The sequence below is a fragment of the Orcinus orca genome, chromosome 4, assembly GCF_937001465.1.
Source record: "Orcinus orca chromosome 4, mOrcOrc1.1, whole genome shotgun sequence".
Taxonomy (NCBI): domain Eukaryota; kingdom Metazoa; phylum Chordata; class Mammalia; order Artiodactyla; family Delphinidae; genus Orcinus; species Orcinus orca.
Genome location: NC_064562.1, coordinates 19,092,738 through 19,109,775, shown reverse-complemented (window position 1 = coordinate 19,109,775; position 17,038 = coordinate 19,092,738). Strand labels below are relative to the sequence as shown.

Here is a 17,038-nt window from a genome sequence, read left to right as displayed (position 1 = left end):
CTCCCCATCACTCACAGAAGCGCCTGAACCACCCCCCAGACCCGGCCCCGTGGAAAAACTGTCTTCCATGAAACCAGTCCCTGGTGCCAAAAAGGCTGGGGACCGCTGACTTAAATGAAAAAAAAAGTTTTAAATGACATCTTAAATATCACAACATATCTGTTTTATGAAGATCGAGCCTAGTGCTAATGCCACCCCCTTTCCCAGGATATGTAAGGAATGGGGAGAGTGACAGAAGCCATTAAAGATTTAAGATTACATGCAGACAAGGAAGGTGCCCGTGTTGTTCCAAACAAATTGGTGAACCACAATCAGTAACAAAATGATGTCTCAAAGTAAATGTACACCAATATGTTCCTGGACATTATCTCTGGGAGCTACAATTAAACTTTCTTATATTTCTGACATTTTTCTAAATTTTAAAAATTAAAGATGTATCTTTTTTTTTTTTTGCGGTACGCGGGCCTCTCACTGTTGTGGCCTCTCCTGTTGCAGAGCACAGGCTCTGGACGCCCAGGCTCAGCTACCATGGCTCACGGGCCCAGCCGCTCCGCGGCATGTGGGATCTTCCCAGACCGGGGCACGAACCTGCGTCCCCTGCATCGGCAGATGGACTCTCAATCACTGTGCCACCAGGGAAGCCCCGATGTATCTCTTTTATAAAATGAAAACAACAGTAAAAAGAATTTAAGTATTTGAGAATGACAAATAAATTTCAACTTAAGTCAATTCCTAGGTTAAGACTCTGAAGTCAGTCTGCCAAGAACGCTGGAAGGAACAGGAGTGGCAGAAAAGCCATATCAAACTTAAGGTAGAAGAATATCACACTGAAAACATTTTAGAGAAGTAGTAATATACACTACCATTATGTTGGCCTAAAAATACCTATTCTACCTCATTCTTTCTTAAATATTAAAGAATCCTTCATCTAAAATTTTTCTACTTCATCCATGATTGCCAATTATCCCTACTAACTTCTAAATAATGTACCATAAAAGTTAAAAAGCTAGAATGTAAACTTAATCCTGATCACATGATTCATAATTGGAATACAAATTATAAGTACCATTTTTAGGAAACTGAAAATTGGTTTAAAAGAATGTTAAATTTTTATTACCTTATTTACTCACCAGTGGATAATGTGGTCTGAGTTTACCAGTATATCGATAACCTGCCCATGGGTCAGTGTTGATATCACCTTCCACAGTCCAGGGAGACACAGATTCTCGCTTGGCCTTTTCATCTTCTGGGAGATGGACAGATGAATGAGAGAAAGAAACGCCTCAGTGGTCAAGCTACTGAGCAGCAGCATACTTTAACTATCACCATTTGAAAGCCAAGCCAAAGAGCCCAGGCACAAAATCCAGCAAACTTCTACCCTAACCTAAGTCACCAAAGCTACCGCTTTCTTGCCACAGCCCTATGACTCCTCAAAGATCTAAGTGTCTTGGGAGAAAAAGCCCAAACTAAACATATTCTCATTTTTTACACAATGTTGAATAGGAACAGCTCATAGCTGAACTCCTTTTCTCAAGTAAATACTAAATGTATTCTCTCTACAATGTCAATTTATAGGAAGCCTGCTTTTTGAAATACAAAATTTGAGCCTGGGGAAAACTTCCCAACTGAGAGCAGATATTACAAATGGATTCTGTGCTTTTACTAAAAGAACAGATTCTAAATAATCCCAAAGCAAATTTAAAGTAAAAAACAAAAACTTCTCACTTAGCTGATGAATGACTTTCAAGTCAACATTTTAAGTTGCTTAGAAAATTTGATGAGTATCATTTGCCTTTTTTTCAGGAAGGAGGTAACAGAAAGAAGTAGGTAATAGAAGGAAGTAGGAAAAGGCAAAGATAAGGGGAGGGAACAATCAATCGGAAGTTACTGAAAATTCATTAGAAAAATTAAGAACCAAACACACACCTTACTACCAGGTTAGTTAATAATATACAATGTTGTATTTACTGAAATACACCTAAAAATCTTCACACAGAACCTACCCTTAATGGTATCTGAGCACATTAACTGCAGTTCTCATCCAAAAACCAAAATAAAACTACTAACCTAAGAGTTTAAATGGCAGGAATTCAAATCCCTCCTACACCAAGTAGCAGCCTATACACCTCCCAATGCACACCAGTGTCTTCCTGATTATTGTAATGCTAGCACAGGTTTTAAAAGGCAAGCTCCAAATAATTTTAGAAGTGTACAAGGAAAAAACTCCCCCCTTTAAGCAATCTATTTAAAATTGATTTTGGACAGATGGAATCATGTCATCTTAAGCTGAAGAGGAATGGTGAAATGGGTGAAGGTGATCAAAAGGTACAAAATTCCAGTCATATGATAAATAAGTCCTGGGGATATAAAGGACAGCATGGTGACTAAAGTTATCAACAACAAGAAAAAGACAATCTAATCTCATTTTCTCATTTTACACATGAGGAAACTGAGGCAATATGGTTCACATGGGCACAGAAATGTGGAAATGCTGCTTCCCAGTCCAGTACTCTCTCCAAAGAGCATGTGGTCAACTTGGGATTAAAAGGCCCTTGAGGGGCAATTGAAAAGAATGCAAAAATACCACCAATCCATTCACATTATTTTGGAAGAAAATACAATTATAATATTACATATAACGTAAAGGAATAGAGGGGACTTCCCTGGCGGTCCAGTAGTTAAGACTCTGAAGTCCCAATCAGGGGGCATGGGTTCAAACCCTGGTCGGGGAACTAATAAGATTCCCTCATGCCACATGGCGTAGCCAGAAGAAAAAAAAGTAAAGGAATAGAAAGAGAGAAAGGAAAGCTCTACTACACTACTAAATTTTAGATATCTTTCTCCCCTATGAAATTCAGGAAAGTTTTCCTATTGACATTAACATTCACACGAAACTGTTTCTCATTCCAGGACAGAAATGGACTCCATTCACTGCCACTAGGGTCAAACATTATAGAAAATAGTTTAAAATGCAGGCCAACTTACACCTGCTTTAGCTGTGATTGCATCAAGCGCTTCTGTCTGAATCATAAACTTCAAGAATAATTTTCACCAGAAACAGGACAGAACAGCAATCAAGATGCAGGCTTTTTGCTTTAACATCATTCAAGGGAGGGTGAAAACGAAGGACGTAAAATCTTTCCTTCCTACTGATCTGGATTCTGAACATTCCACAATCGATTTTCAAGAGAATTGAAAGCAGATCTCCAACAAATAATATAACCCAAAAGCTATCTAAATAAGAATGAAATATGGCAAGCCCTTTTCTAGTCTCTAGGTATAATTTACTTAGGGAAAGTTTCTCTTCCGAAGTAAGTTTTTCTTAATGTAAACTATTTACGGATCAATTGATTCAAGCCCCTAAGTCCCAGACACATACGTAATAGAAACCTAATAAATATGAATTGGACTGGGGGTTGGTAACAAAATTGCATACTAACTGGTCTTTTTCAAATGACTGTGAAAGCACAGGACAGCATAAACGAACATCTGTAAGCTGTCTTTCAAACATCACAATGCAACAGGGCCAGGTAAGCTGCAGGTGGTGTCAGAGTACCTGATATGTGCAAGATCAGGTACCAAGTACAGCACACCTTTCTTTCTTTCCTCTTTAAAAGGTTCTGTGCAGGTGGCCTCAGCTGCCACAAAAGAACTGCCCATATCTAAGCTTTGCCTGGAACAGAATCTTCTGATCACAATCCTGACTCAGTTCTCCCAGAGGTGATTATTAAATGGCTACTGAGCACTTACTATGCACTGTACATACACCAAGCACTCTACATAGATTTGTTTATTTAACACTCAAAATAAATGCATGATTTCGGCAGCTTTGAAGTGAGGCTTAGAGTAATCCGTGCTCACAAAACTTGGTGGAACCGGTTTTGAAATATTACCTAATACCTTCCCTCCGCAATCCAAAATTCAAGCACACTAATTTGGAAGGGTAGAAGAGTAGAATAAAAAGTATTATTTAGAGGTTTTTTTTTTTTTTTTTTTTTTGGCCGCGCTGTGCGGCTTGTAGGATCTTATTTCCCCGACCAGGGATTGAACCCAGGCCATGGCAGTGAAAGCGCCAAGTACTAACCACTGGACCGCCAGGGAATCCCACAGAGGTTTTTCTTTTGTGTTTTTTTTTTTAAACGAGTTTTTATATCATATCTTTGGCTATTCAAAAGATACTTGTCGGGACTTCCCTGGTGGTGCAGTGGTTGAGAGTTCGCCTGCCGATGCAGGGGACACGGGTTCATGCTCCGGTCCGGGAAGATCCCACACGCCGCGGAGCGGCTGCGCCCGTGAGCCATGGCTGCTGAGCCTGCGCGTCCGGAGCCTGTGCTCCGCAACGGGAGAGGCCACAACAGTGAGAGGCTCGCACACCACAAAAATAAAAATAAATAAATAAATAAAAAGATACGTGTCAACCATGTCCACCTTTCACTTTAGGAAAATGGGAAGCAAAGAAACACACTGAGTATATCAGTGGTGAGTGTAAAAAGTGTAGAATAATATAGTATTGAGATGTGAAGTGCTACAACTTTTACAGATCAAAGGCAATGGTACTGTGTAAACTCTGGCAGGAGATATGTGTAAGAAATATGCACCCAAGCATCAGCATTACATGCATTTAAGGACTTGACAACCTAACTGGTCTTCTTTACTATGACACATAAAAAGTAAATTCTGCTCTTAAGTCATTTAACTCACACTTGAAATATTCCTAAGGCCTGATTAGCTTCTGCAACCAAGAAAACTCCTGGTCCAAATGATTTCACTGGTGAATTCTACCAAACATTTACAGAAGAAATAAGACCAATTCTACACAACCTCTTCCAGAAAATAGAAGCGGAGGAAATGTTTCCCATTCTATGAGTCCAGGATTACTCTAATGCCAGATCCAGTCAAAGACATTAAAAGCAAATTACAGACCAATATCCCTCATGAACATAAATATAACTGGGCCATCTTTAATTAGAGATCAGTTCACATGAACTGTTTGCTACATTATTTCACTATTATTTCTTGGAATGAGGTGCTATCTTTTAAGATGCCCTGGTTCCTTCCCAGCCCAACATTCTTTTCCCCTAATCCCTTTCTCAATACTCTTCTTAGCCCTGGAGATCACCTTTCCCCACACCATTCCCTCCTCTAGGACTGTCATCCACAATGGTAGTTGGGTTCAATTTATTAGGGCGTGAAAGACACAGGGCTGGCAGCTGAGGGCTGACTCTACCCAACACAGCCCAAAGTGATCAAGAATATTAAGCTCACCCACTGAAGAAATCATCCCCTAAGATCCAAGAGGGCACAATCTGAAACACGGCACCATACTAAACTCTAGAGGTATAAGTAAAACACAAACCGTCTTAGTCCAATGCAGTAACAACTACTTAGGAAACACCAGCTGTTTAATTCTCTTGCAGTGTAAGTCATAATGAAATAGCTCTATCCTTAGAAACCCAATATTGAAGAAACAAGCACACTTCAATGAGTTGGCAAACACTTGCAGTAGAGACCCATTCTTTATTTATTTATTTATTTATTTATGGCTGCATTGGGTCTTCGTTGCTACACACGGGCTTTCTCTAGTTGCTGCAAGCGGGGGCTACTCTTTGTTGCGGTGCACGGGCTTCTCATTGCAGTGGCTTCTCTTGTTGCGGAGCACGGGCTCTAGGCACACAGTCTTCAGTAGTTGTGGCACGAGGGCTCAGCAGTTGTGGCTTGTGGGCTCTAGAGCACAGGCTCAGTAGTTGTGGCACACGGGCTTAGTTGCTCTGTGGCACATGGGATGTTCCCGGACCAGGGCTCAAACCCGTGTCCCCTGCATTGGCAGGCGGATTCTTAACCACTGCACCACCAGGGAAGCCCCAAGTTCTTTTAGTAACATACTCTTTCACCTCAATCCTTCAGTTCCCTGTGCTTTAAGTTCCTGAATATAAAATGTTAATAATTGGCTCAAAGAGCTCTAAAAATACCTAACACATTTGATATACAGTATTTAAAGTATAAGTGAATAAAATAAAATGGCATATTTAAACCTATCTCTACACTTTGCAGGTAGCAAATCCTGCCATTTATGCTTTTTAAACTCATTTATTCATATCATTTTTCCTCATCTCTAACCACATTTCCTCCCACAATAGCCTAGCATTTCCGTTAAATGTAGACTTCGCTTTATACAACCACAGAATATATGTCTTTTTAAATTTTTATTTCCTTTTCCTTGAAATGGTGGTTAAACTGACCTCAATGAGATTTTTAAGGTATATACACATATAAAACAATCTATCAAACTTTATTAAATCAGCAAATTCCTTAAAAATATAAAGTAGATGAACTAAAAATACCAAGATCAGTAAGTTGAAAGAAAATCTTATACCAAGAACCACGTACTATCTGCCAATCCACCCATAAGGATGGCAATGCTATAAGAAAAAAAGCCCTTGTCAATGTGCAAGTAATTGTGACGAGTTGTCCTGAGCTAGCCACAGTAACGGCTTGAATTTATAGGATGAGTCGCGAAAGCAGAAAAGGCCATTCGAATCAGCAATAGATCAGTGTGGTTGACAGCAATAGCTAAAAAGCAGCCAATAGTTTCACTTTGTGGTGTCTCAAAAAGGAAAACTAAACATTAGACTGTAAGGAATAACATTAAAACATCCAAAAAACAAAGTGATATAACTTTGAGTTAGACAAAGCAACTGAAATTGAAACTAAACAAGAACAAAAGCGATTTGATTAAATGAAGCCAGATAGCTCGTGCGCCCTTGCCTACAACACACAAACGCTTCTAGCAAAGGAAAGCGGGTGCCAGATGCCAAAAGTTTAGGATGTCCTCTGGTATTGCTCAAGCCAGATCCCACTCGTGGCAGCCATCTCATGTTTTCATGTTACATATGTGAAACAAGATTAACAGAGATATTAGTCACGCTTTATTTAAATGATTACATACCACAAAGAACAAAAAATGTCCTAATTCTAGCTTTTGGGATTATACCATCAGAACATTCAAATATACGCTTTCAGAGCTGGAAGAATTCTTGTCTTCTGCACAAAGCCACTTCTAAGAAAAATGGTATAGAGATGTGTGACTTTACTTACTTGCTTTCTTATGTAGTAACTTGTGAGTAGCCCAGCTTCCTTTAAAACATTCCTAAAAGGAACAAACATGAAAATTAGTGTCACACTTTCCTTTCTTTTTTTAAAAAAAATAAATTTATTTTATTTATTTATTTATTTTTGGCTGTGCTGGGTCTTTGTTGCTGCACACGGCTTTCTCTAGTTGCGGTGAGCGAGGGCTACACTTCATTGCAGTGCGCGGGCTTCGCTTTGCAGTGGCTTCTCTCGTTGTGGAGCATGGGCTTCAGTAGTTGCGGCATGCAGGCTCGGTAGTTGTGGCTCACGGGCTCTACAGCACAGGCTCAGTAGTTGTGGCGCACGGGCTTACTTGCTCCGCGGCATCTTCCCGGACTAGGGATCGAACCCGTGTCCCCTGCATTGGAAGGCAGATTCTCAACCACTGCATCACCAGGGAAGCCCCCAGGCTTTCCTTAATTAGAAATATTTTAAAGAACTTTATATATAAGAAATAGTTATTGGAAACCTTATTTGCGAAAATCAACATCTGTAACTTCACTACATTAAATATTTGGAAAAGCTTAAAAATGATAATGCCTATATTAAAACTCATTTCATAAAGCAACCTAATGGATTAGAGACCTAAATGTAAGACCGGACACTATAAAACACTTAGAGGAAAACACAGGAAGAACACTCTTTAACATAAATCACAGCAAGATCTTTTTTGATCCACCTCCTAGAGTAATAGAAATAAAAACAAAAAGAAACAAATGGGACCTAATAAAACTTAAAAGCTTTTGCAAAGTAAAGGAAACTGCAAACAAGCTGAAAAGATAACCCTCAGAACGGGAGAAAATATTTGCAAATGAATCAACGGACATAGGATTAATCTCCAAAATATATAAACAGCTCATGCAGCTCAATACTAAAAAACAAACAACCCAATCAAAAAATGGGCAGAAGACCTAAATAGACATTTCTCCAAAGAAGACATACAGATGGCCAAGAAGCACATGAAAAGCTGCTCAACATCACTAATTATTAGACAAATGCAAATCAAAACTACAATGAGGGGGCTTCCCTGGTGGCGCAGTGGTTGGGAGTCCGCCTGCCGATGCGGGGGGCGCGGGTTCGTGCCCCGGTCAGGGAGGATCCCGCGTGCCGCAGAGCGGCTGGGCCCGTGGGTCGTGGCCGCTGGGCCTGCACGTCCGGAGCCTGTGCTCCGCAACGGGGAGGCCGCAGCGGTGGGAGGCCCGCGTACCGCAAAAAAAAAAAAAAAAAAAAAAAAAAAAAACTACAATGAAGTATCACCTCACACCAGTTAGAATAGGCATCATCAGAAAAGCTACAAACAACAAATGCTGGACAGGGTGTGGAGAAAAGGGAACCCTCTTGCACTGTTGGGAATGTAAATTGATACAGCCACTATGGAGAACAGTATGGAGGTTCCTTAAAAAACTAAAAATAGAATTACCATATAACCCAGCAATCCCACTACTGGGCATATACCCTGAGAAAAACCACAATTCAAAAAGGCACATGCACCCCAATGTTCATTGCAGCACTATTTACAATAGCCAGGTCATGGAAGCAACCTAAATGCCCATCGACTGATGAATGGATAAAGAAGATGTGATACATATATACAATGGAATATTACTCAGCCATAAAAAGGAACAAAATTGGATCATTTGTAGAGACATGGATGGATCTAGAGACTGTCATACAGAGTTAAGCAAGTCAGAAAGAGAAAAACAAGTATCGTATATTAACACATATATGTGGAACCTAGAAAAATGGTACAGGTGAACCAGTTTGCAGGGCGGAAATTGAGACACAGATGTAGAGAACAAACGTATGGACACCAAAGGGGGTAAGTGGTGGGTGTTGGTGGGTGGTGGTGTGATGAATTGGGAGACTGGGATTGACATATATATACTAATATGTATAAAATAGATAACTAATAAGAACCTGCTGTATAAAGAAATAAAATTCAAAAAAAATAAATAAAGCAACCTAAACTTCAGATTACATACTTCAAATAAGCCAAAAAACATTAGTCAATATTGTAAATAGTAGCCATAGTTATATTTCAATTTCATGTCATCAAATTATTTTGAAGAATTTGAAAAGAACTCTGAACCAATGAAGTAATCATACACTGCGGGAAATAAAAATAAGGAAAATTTTGCAGATTCTTCCATGATTTATAGTAGTTTGACTCCCAGTTAGTCATATCCACTTTGTTTACTATGTGCTGACAGCCCTACTAGACTAGACTGTAAGCTCCGTGAGGGAAGGGACTATGTCAAGTTTACCACTATATCTCCAGAGCCAAGCAGAGCGCCTGGCACATGGAGGAGTTTCAGTGAACACCTGCATATTGATCAGAATGGATAAATAAATAACTAGAAAGACTAGACTTTTCACTTGGGAAAATACGTTCGTGTGACATAATTCAGACACCAGTAAGTAGTACTGAATTGGGAAAATGAATTCAAGTAGTAAATTGAATTCAAGTAATGAACTCAAGTAATAAATTGGAAAAATGAATTCAACCAGACATAGATTTTACTGATGCTTTGACTTTTATAGTCTTTCCTTCAAATAATTTAAAATTACTCAAATAAATCATACAAATACTAAGAAATTTCACAAATCCCTACAAACGTTTTGACTTTGCAAACACACAAAAAAATCCAGGAATAAGAGGAAAGCTAAAGAAAAAATAGAAGGAGAAATAAAGAAAAATCCCTAGGACTATGTAGTAATCAACACCCATTACACCAGTGATGCTAAAAGCTGCTTTCCCTAGAGATTTACCCAACAGCATCCGCTGGTTTCCCCCTCCAGGGCCAGACCTTCACTACTTCCCCTTCACTCCCCTCGCATCTTCCGCAACCAGCAGCAGTTGAGTCAAAAATCCCAGATTAACCCATTACCTCCTACTACAACCTACAACCTCAACAGACTTCAACTGTATAAAAAGGTGTATGCAACATTAAAGACTTCTCCAGTTTTGAAGCTGAAACCGAGCTCAGTCTTTTGGGGAGGATGGGAGATATAGGAGGCAGAATAATGGTGCCTAAAGACGTCCGTGTCCTAATCCTCAAAACCTGTGAATATGTTAGTTTACAACTAAGGTAAAGGGGAATATAAGCTATTAATCAGCTGACTTGGAGAATGGGGAAGACTATACTGTTTACCCAGGTGGGACTAATGTGATCACAGGGTCCTTAAGAGGTGGAAGAGGAAGGCAGAAGGAGTCAGAGGAAGATGTAATGATGGAAGCATGGCCACAGAAATGTTACATCACTGGCTATGAAGACAGAGGAAGGGAGCCACTAGCCAAGGGATGCAAGAAGCCTCTAGAAACTGAAAAGAGCAAATAACACATTCTCCTAGAGTCTCCAGAAAGGAATGCCAACCTGCCAACACGTGCTTTTAGCCCTGAGACCTGTGTCAGACATACTGAACCGCAAGATAACAAAGCTGTGTTGTTTGAAGCCACCAAGTTTGTTGTAATTTGTTTTGGCAGCTATAGAAAACTAATACAGGAAGGAAACTAGAGGTACCCCTATCTGTTGTCACTGCAAAAACCACTCACAACTGGCACAAAAATCAATTCCTCCCCACCATGGAGTTATAGGAAATTGGTAGAAAAACAAATATTTTTCTATGATTTTACCACAAAAGAGGATTATTAAGATTAATCGAAAAGTCCCAAGAACTAAAAAGGAATAAATTATTTCTTCAGTATTAACCTATTACATCAGGGGTTGCCAAACCCCGAGCCACAGACCGGTACTGGTCTGTAGCCTGTTAGGAACCAGGCCGCACAGCAGGAGGTGAGCAGCGGGGCGGGTGATCGAATGAAGCTTCATCTGTATTTACAGCCGCTCCCCATCGCTCGCATTACCGCCTGAGCTCCACCTCCTGTCAGATCAGCAGCATTAGATTCTCACAGGAGCTGCACATGCAAGGCATTTAGGTTGTGCGCTCCTCATGAGAATCTGATGCCTGATAATCTGAGGTGGAGCTGAGGGGGTGATGCTAGCACTGGGGAGCGGCTGCAAATACAGATTGTCATTAGCAGAGAGGTTTGACTGCACAGAGACCTTAATCAATCAATTGCTTGCAGACTCACATCAAAACCCTATCAGTGAGTGGCAAGTGAAAATGACCTCAGGGCTCCCACTGATTCTGCATTATGGTGAGTTGTATAATTATTTCATTATATATTACAATGTAATAATAATAGAAATAAAGTGCACAATAGATGTAACATGCTTGAATCATCCCGAAACCATACCGCCCCCCCGCACCCTGGTCCATGGAAAAATTGTCTTCCACGAAAGCAGTCCCTGGTGCCAAAAAGGTTGGAGACCGCTGCATCACATAAGAAAGGAAAACTCAATGTTGAATTGTAATAGGAAGACAACCATAGTAAAAACTGTAAATTATCATTTACTAAATATATGTGCACTATACACCTATATTTCATTTCATCCTCACAAAAACCCTGCGAGGCAGATGGCACTGTCCCCATTTCACAAATGATAAAACTGAAGCACAGATAAACTAGATAATTTGTCTATCACATAACAGAACCGTACCTGGCAGAAGGAGGACTCAAAACCAGGATTACCTGACTACAGGTCATGCTTTCTCACTGTTTTACAGTGTGTGAATGGGCTGGGCGGGGTGGGGGGGAGGGGTGTTTTGCGCATACTCAATTCAAAACACTGATTTAGCACCAAACCTGGAACTAGAAAACACAGGTGTGATTAAGCTATACCATGTGTTAGCTATACCATTATAAGCTCTAAAATTTTACCTTTAAATTTAGGAAATGATGATACTTACTACCAGTTTAATGGATCCTCAGTTGCTCCACCTATAAAGTGGGTTGATTTTCTCCAAGAGAAGATCACATAGCAGATTAAAGGAGATAATGCAACTAACATATATAAAAGTAGTTAAAGTGTCTAGCACATAGCAAGTATCAACGTATGACATCTTAGTGCTTATCACCATACCCAGCATTAAGCAGGTTTTCTCCACAACCGTTAGGGAAGAAACAAAGATAATGTGATCATATACACAAAAGCCTTCTAGGGGATTCCCTGGTGGTCCAGTGGTTAGGTCTCCACGCCCTTTCACTGCCAAGGGCCTGGGTTCAAATCCCTGGTGAGGGAACTAAGATCCCACATGCTGCACAGTGCAGCCAATAAAAAAAAACCTTGTAGGGGCTTCCCTGGCGGCGCAGTGGTTGAGAGTCCGCCTGCCGATGCAGGGGACACGGGTTCGTGCCCCGGTCCGGGAAGATCCCACGTGCCGCGGAGCGGCTGGGCCCGTGAGCCGTGGCCACTAAGCCTGCGCGTCCGGAGCCTGTGCTCCGCAACGGGTGGGGCCGCGGCGGTGAGAGGCCCGCGTACCGCAAAAAAAACAAAACAAAACAAAACAAAAAACAAAACAAACAAAAAAAAAACCTTGTAGCTGTAGAAGGAAACGTGAACTGCTTTCATCACTTTCCAGGACAGACTGCAAGCTGCCTGCTTCATAGCCATCCTCCCCTTTCCTCAACAGCCAAAGAATCCTGCTAGAGTGGAGTTGTGGGAACACTGCTAAAAACATTCCCAGCCTCCTTGAAGCTGCAGGTGGACACGTGACCCAGTCTGGCCAGCCAAGTGTAAGCCCAGTTGTTGGGTGGGGCTTCTGCAAAGCTTCTGAGAAAAGAAACACCTATCTTTTACTCTTTGCCCTTTCCCCTCTTCAAACCCGGAGATGTTGCCTGAAGTGAAGTAGCAGTGCTGTGCCTGCAAAACGACAAGCACACCCCAAGAAGCCTGGGTCCCTAATGACTTTGTGGAGCTGCTGTTCCAAGTCCCAACACATCCACCTCCAGACTCCTCATCATAGTAGAAAAACAATAACAGAGACGTCAGTAAAAAAACTCCACAACTTTAGTTTTGGTGGATATACTGGTTAGAAATTGCATTGGATTATGAGGTACGAAAACTCAAAGAACACTGGGATAAACAATCACTCACCTGTTTAATAAAAGACAAAAAGGGGGCTGGAGGAGTGATGGGTGAAAGCAGCAATAATAAAATCCCTGGAACCTGTAAAATGTTACCTTATTGGGGAAAGGGGTTGCTGCATATGTGATTAAATTAAGGATTTTATGATAGGGAAATTACCCTGGATTATGCAGGTTGGCCCTAAATGCCATCATCACGAGTGTCCTTGTAAGAAGGAGGAAGAGGGGGGTTCACACACAGAGAAAAGGAAAACGTAATGTGCCTAGGAGGGCAGAGATCAGAGTGATGTGGTAGAGCCCCTGGAGGGAGTGCGGCCCTGCCAGCACCTTGATTTAGGTTCAATGAAACTGATTTTGGACTTCTGGCCTCGAGAACTAAAAGAGGATAAATGTCTGTTGTTTTAAGCCACTCAGTTTGGGGGATTTGTTACAGCGGCCACAGGAAACTAATACAGTGACTAACAAGACATCAGGGCACACACTGAAACAGGGTGAGGGACTAACTACAGTCTTTCTGAAGCTTTTTCCACTTACATGTACTTATTTATGGACTCAACAATTTTCTAGAAGATTAAATTTGCCAAGCAGCCGATTTCCCACCCAATAGCCACTCTACTCTGTCTTATATCTTATGTAAAATTGATAGAGATTTTTTAAATGCTACTATATTAATATATCCCAACACAAATAACCATTTTTAAAATGAATTTTATCTTCTACAGACAATGTACTAATTTTAAATGCTTGCTCAGGGCCATATATAATATTTTGAATGTCCAAATATTCAAATACAGATTAGAAAGTGAACATCTTTAATGTATAATGATACCATCTAGGCTTGAGTACACATTTCACTGTATCAATTCCTATAGTACAAGACTTAACATTTTCAGACCACTGAAGGCTTTGAGAATCTTGGGAAAGCAATCATTCCCCTCCACAGAAAAAAAAATTATCCATGCACATATAAAATACAGAGTGCCATGTGGTTGTAACGTGCACTCTGTACTTGTATGTATGAGTGAATGAGTGAATGAACAGACTTGTATGCCCATGTTTATATGCGCATAGGTGCTGGGCATTCGGCAGTGAACAATATAGGCCTATTCTAGACAAATATTACATGGCTAATCACACAATTTACTACATAGTTTAAATCATAAGGGCTAAACAGAAAAAATACACAGTGCTATGAGAAGAAGTGGAAGACAAGAGCTAAAGACAGAGGCAGAGATAAGAGCCTGTTAAAAATTCTGGTCTATTGGGGCTTCCCTGGTGGCGCAGTGGCTGAGAGTCTACCTGCCGATGCAGGGGACACGGGTTCGTGCCCCGGTCCGGGAAGATCCCACATGCCGCGGAGCGGCTGGGCCCGTGAGCCGTGGCCACTAAGCTTGCGCGTCCGGAGCCTCTGCTCCGCAAAGGGAGAGGCCACAACAGTGAGAGGCCCACATAACGCAAAAAAAAAAAAAAAAAAAAAATTCTGGTCTATTCTAATGACAACAGAAAAAGCCACTAAAGGGTTTTAAATGAAGGAACAACCTGATGAAGACTTGAGTTTACAGCATCCCTGATCTCCATCCACACACCCCAAATTAAAACTTTAATACACAGAATGGTCCTAAAGAACTCCATAAAGCTGATTTTTAATACAGGCAGTCCTTGCTTTGCATAGTAGTAAACAATCATACAAGCTGTAACCGTAAAAAGCAATATTCAGGGCTTCCCTGGTGGCGCAGTGGTTAAGAATCTGCCTGCCAATGCAGGGGACACAGGTTCGATCCCTGGTCCGGGAAGATCCCACATGCCACAGAGCAGTTAAGCCCATGCGCCACAACTACTGAGCCTGCAGTCTAGAGCCCACGAGCCACAACTACTGAGCCCACGTGCCACAACTACTGAAGCCTGCGTGCACAGAGTCCGTGCTCTGCAACAAGAGAAGCCACTGCAGTGAGAAGCCCGCGCACCGCAACAAAGAGTAGCCCCCGCTCGCCGCAACTAGAGAAGCCTGTGCACGGCAACGAAGACCCAACACAGTCATAAATAAATAAGTAAATAAGTAAATAAATAAATGAACAAGATGTTTAAGAAAAATTCTCGTACTGTAGGTTATAAATATACAGGAAACTGGAAAAGTAAAACTAATATTTGTTTAGTATACTGTAATTTAAAACATTAGATATATTGAAAATTAGGGTATTTTATTTCTTTATTTTAAAACTTATCAAGACTAATTTGAACACGTGTGCCTTCTTCCCACTGTATAACTCAGTAAACAGAGTGAATATCTTTGTTATGCTTGGCAGATTGTCATACTCCTTTTTAGGTTTAAAACAGCTTCCAAATTTTATCCTTTGCACTCTCAATACCTCTGAGAGTTCTTTTAATGTAAAGTTTTTTGTTGGTGTCACTTCCCCTGAGACACCATCATTCTTTTCATCACAACCATTTTCCTCATTTATGTCAACAAGTCTGTCCGACTTCCTCTGGCTGCACATCTATAGAGTCTCTAGAAACGTGGGCAATGTCAACACTCCCCTGGGTCAGCTGTTTCTTCCACAACTCCATTTATGTTCCATTTAGATTTCACTTCTAGCATTAACACTTAGCACTTCTTTGCTGCACTTCCATCTTTTTTAGCCAATTCCTTCTTTCAATGATCCATTTTTGTAAAATGTCACATAAGTTTATCATTGGGAAACAAGAAAGCTAGGCAACTACAGGCTCTGCTGTCTGCAAGAGAACCGAGTGACAGATGCACAGGGACCAATCGCTGACAGGCTTTGAACGAAGTGGAGGGACTGGTCACTCACTGATCAAGACGCACAGCTGTGATTTACGCAGTGATCTGAGGACTGAAGAGCTAGCAATGAAGTCTTATGTACTTCATGTCATTACTCATGTTGTTCGGAGACTGGTTTTAACTACTCTATGGTAACTAGATTCATGCATATCAAAACTGCAAAATAAGATCTGCCTTTATATAGCTGGCAACCCAATACAACCTATTTATAAACTTTTCTAAATAGGTTATGTGAACAAAGTACTTTTGCCTCACCCAGCATCTTTTTTTGACCTCACAGAAGCTGACACATATTTCCTTAAATAAAATAACATCTCTATCCCAACTGATTCATTTAGAGAACACAGAAGTTTACACACCAATTTAACTCAAGAAAGGGAGGGGAAAGAACGAACCATCAGAGAGGAGAGATAAAAGAAGCATTTAAAATGTTAAAGAAAATTAGTATTTTCACCTAATTTTTTTTAACACTACAAAAAAATCCATTGCCTACTTACTACTAAGGATAATTCATAAAGGGTTTATAGGTAGGGACAACTCAAAACTCACATGATTTTCTAAATTAAGTTTAGGGCAGCAGCTAAAATCATGGACTTTGAAGTCAGACAGACTTCTCCCATAGCTTGATCATTTATTAGCTGTAAGGGGAAAAAAAATCTTCATATCTCCACGTTCCACTTTCCTCAACTGCAATGTAGGGAAAACTGTGTAAAAATGTGTGGCCAATAACAGTTTTATCAATTTTATTATTTTTTTAATAGATTTATTTATTTTTGGCTGCATTGGGTCTTCGTTGCTGTGCGTGGGGCTTTCTCTAGTTGCGGCGAGCAGGGGCTACTCTTCATTGCGGTGTGCGGGCTTCTCATTGCAGTGGCTTCTCTTGTTGTGGAGCTCTCTACGTGCACGGGTTTCAGTAGTTGTGGCTCGCAGGCTCAGTAGTTGTGGCTCACGGGCTCTAGAGCGCAGGCTCAGTAGTTGTGGCACACGGGCTTAGTTGCTCCGCGGCATGTGGGATCTTCCCGGACCAGGGATCAAACCCATGTCCGCTGCATTGGCAGGCAGATTCTTAACCACTGCGCCACCAGGGAAGTCCCTCAATCTTATTATTTTTAAAAGCAATT

At 40.9% G+C, this 17,038-nt stretch overlaps 1 protein-coding gene and 1 pseudogene across 2 annotated transcripts in view; both read right to left on the bottom strand.

The window, feature by feature from the left end:
- Window positions 1-17,038, bottom strand: part of LOC101283124 (macrophage migration inhibitory factor-like) — a 481,812-nt pseudogene that overhangs the window by 33,187 nt on the left and 431,587 nt on the right.
- Window positions 1-17,038, bottom strand: part of METAP1 (methionyl aminopeptidase 1) — a 71,765-nt gene that overhangs the window by 29,269 nt on the left and 25,458 nt on the right. For both annotated transcript variants that reach the window (XM_033401754.2, XM_004263551.3), the window contains exons 2-3: window positions 7,096-7,147; window positions 1,131-1,246 (exon numbers count right to left, since the gene is read on the bottom strand). In XM_033401754.2, the coding sequence (XP_033257645.1) occupies window positions 1,131-1,246; window positions 7,096-7,147 (168 nt within the window). The remainder of the gene's footprint in view (window positions 1-1,130; window positions 1,247-7,095; window positions 7,148-17,038) is intronic.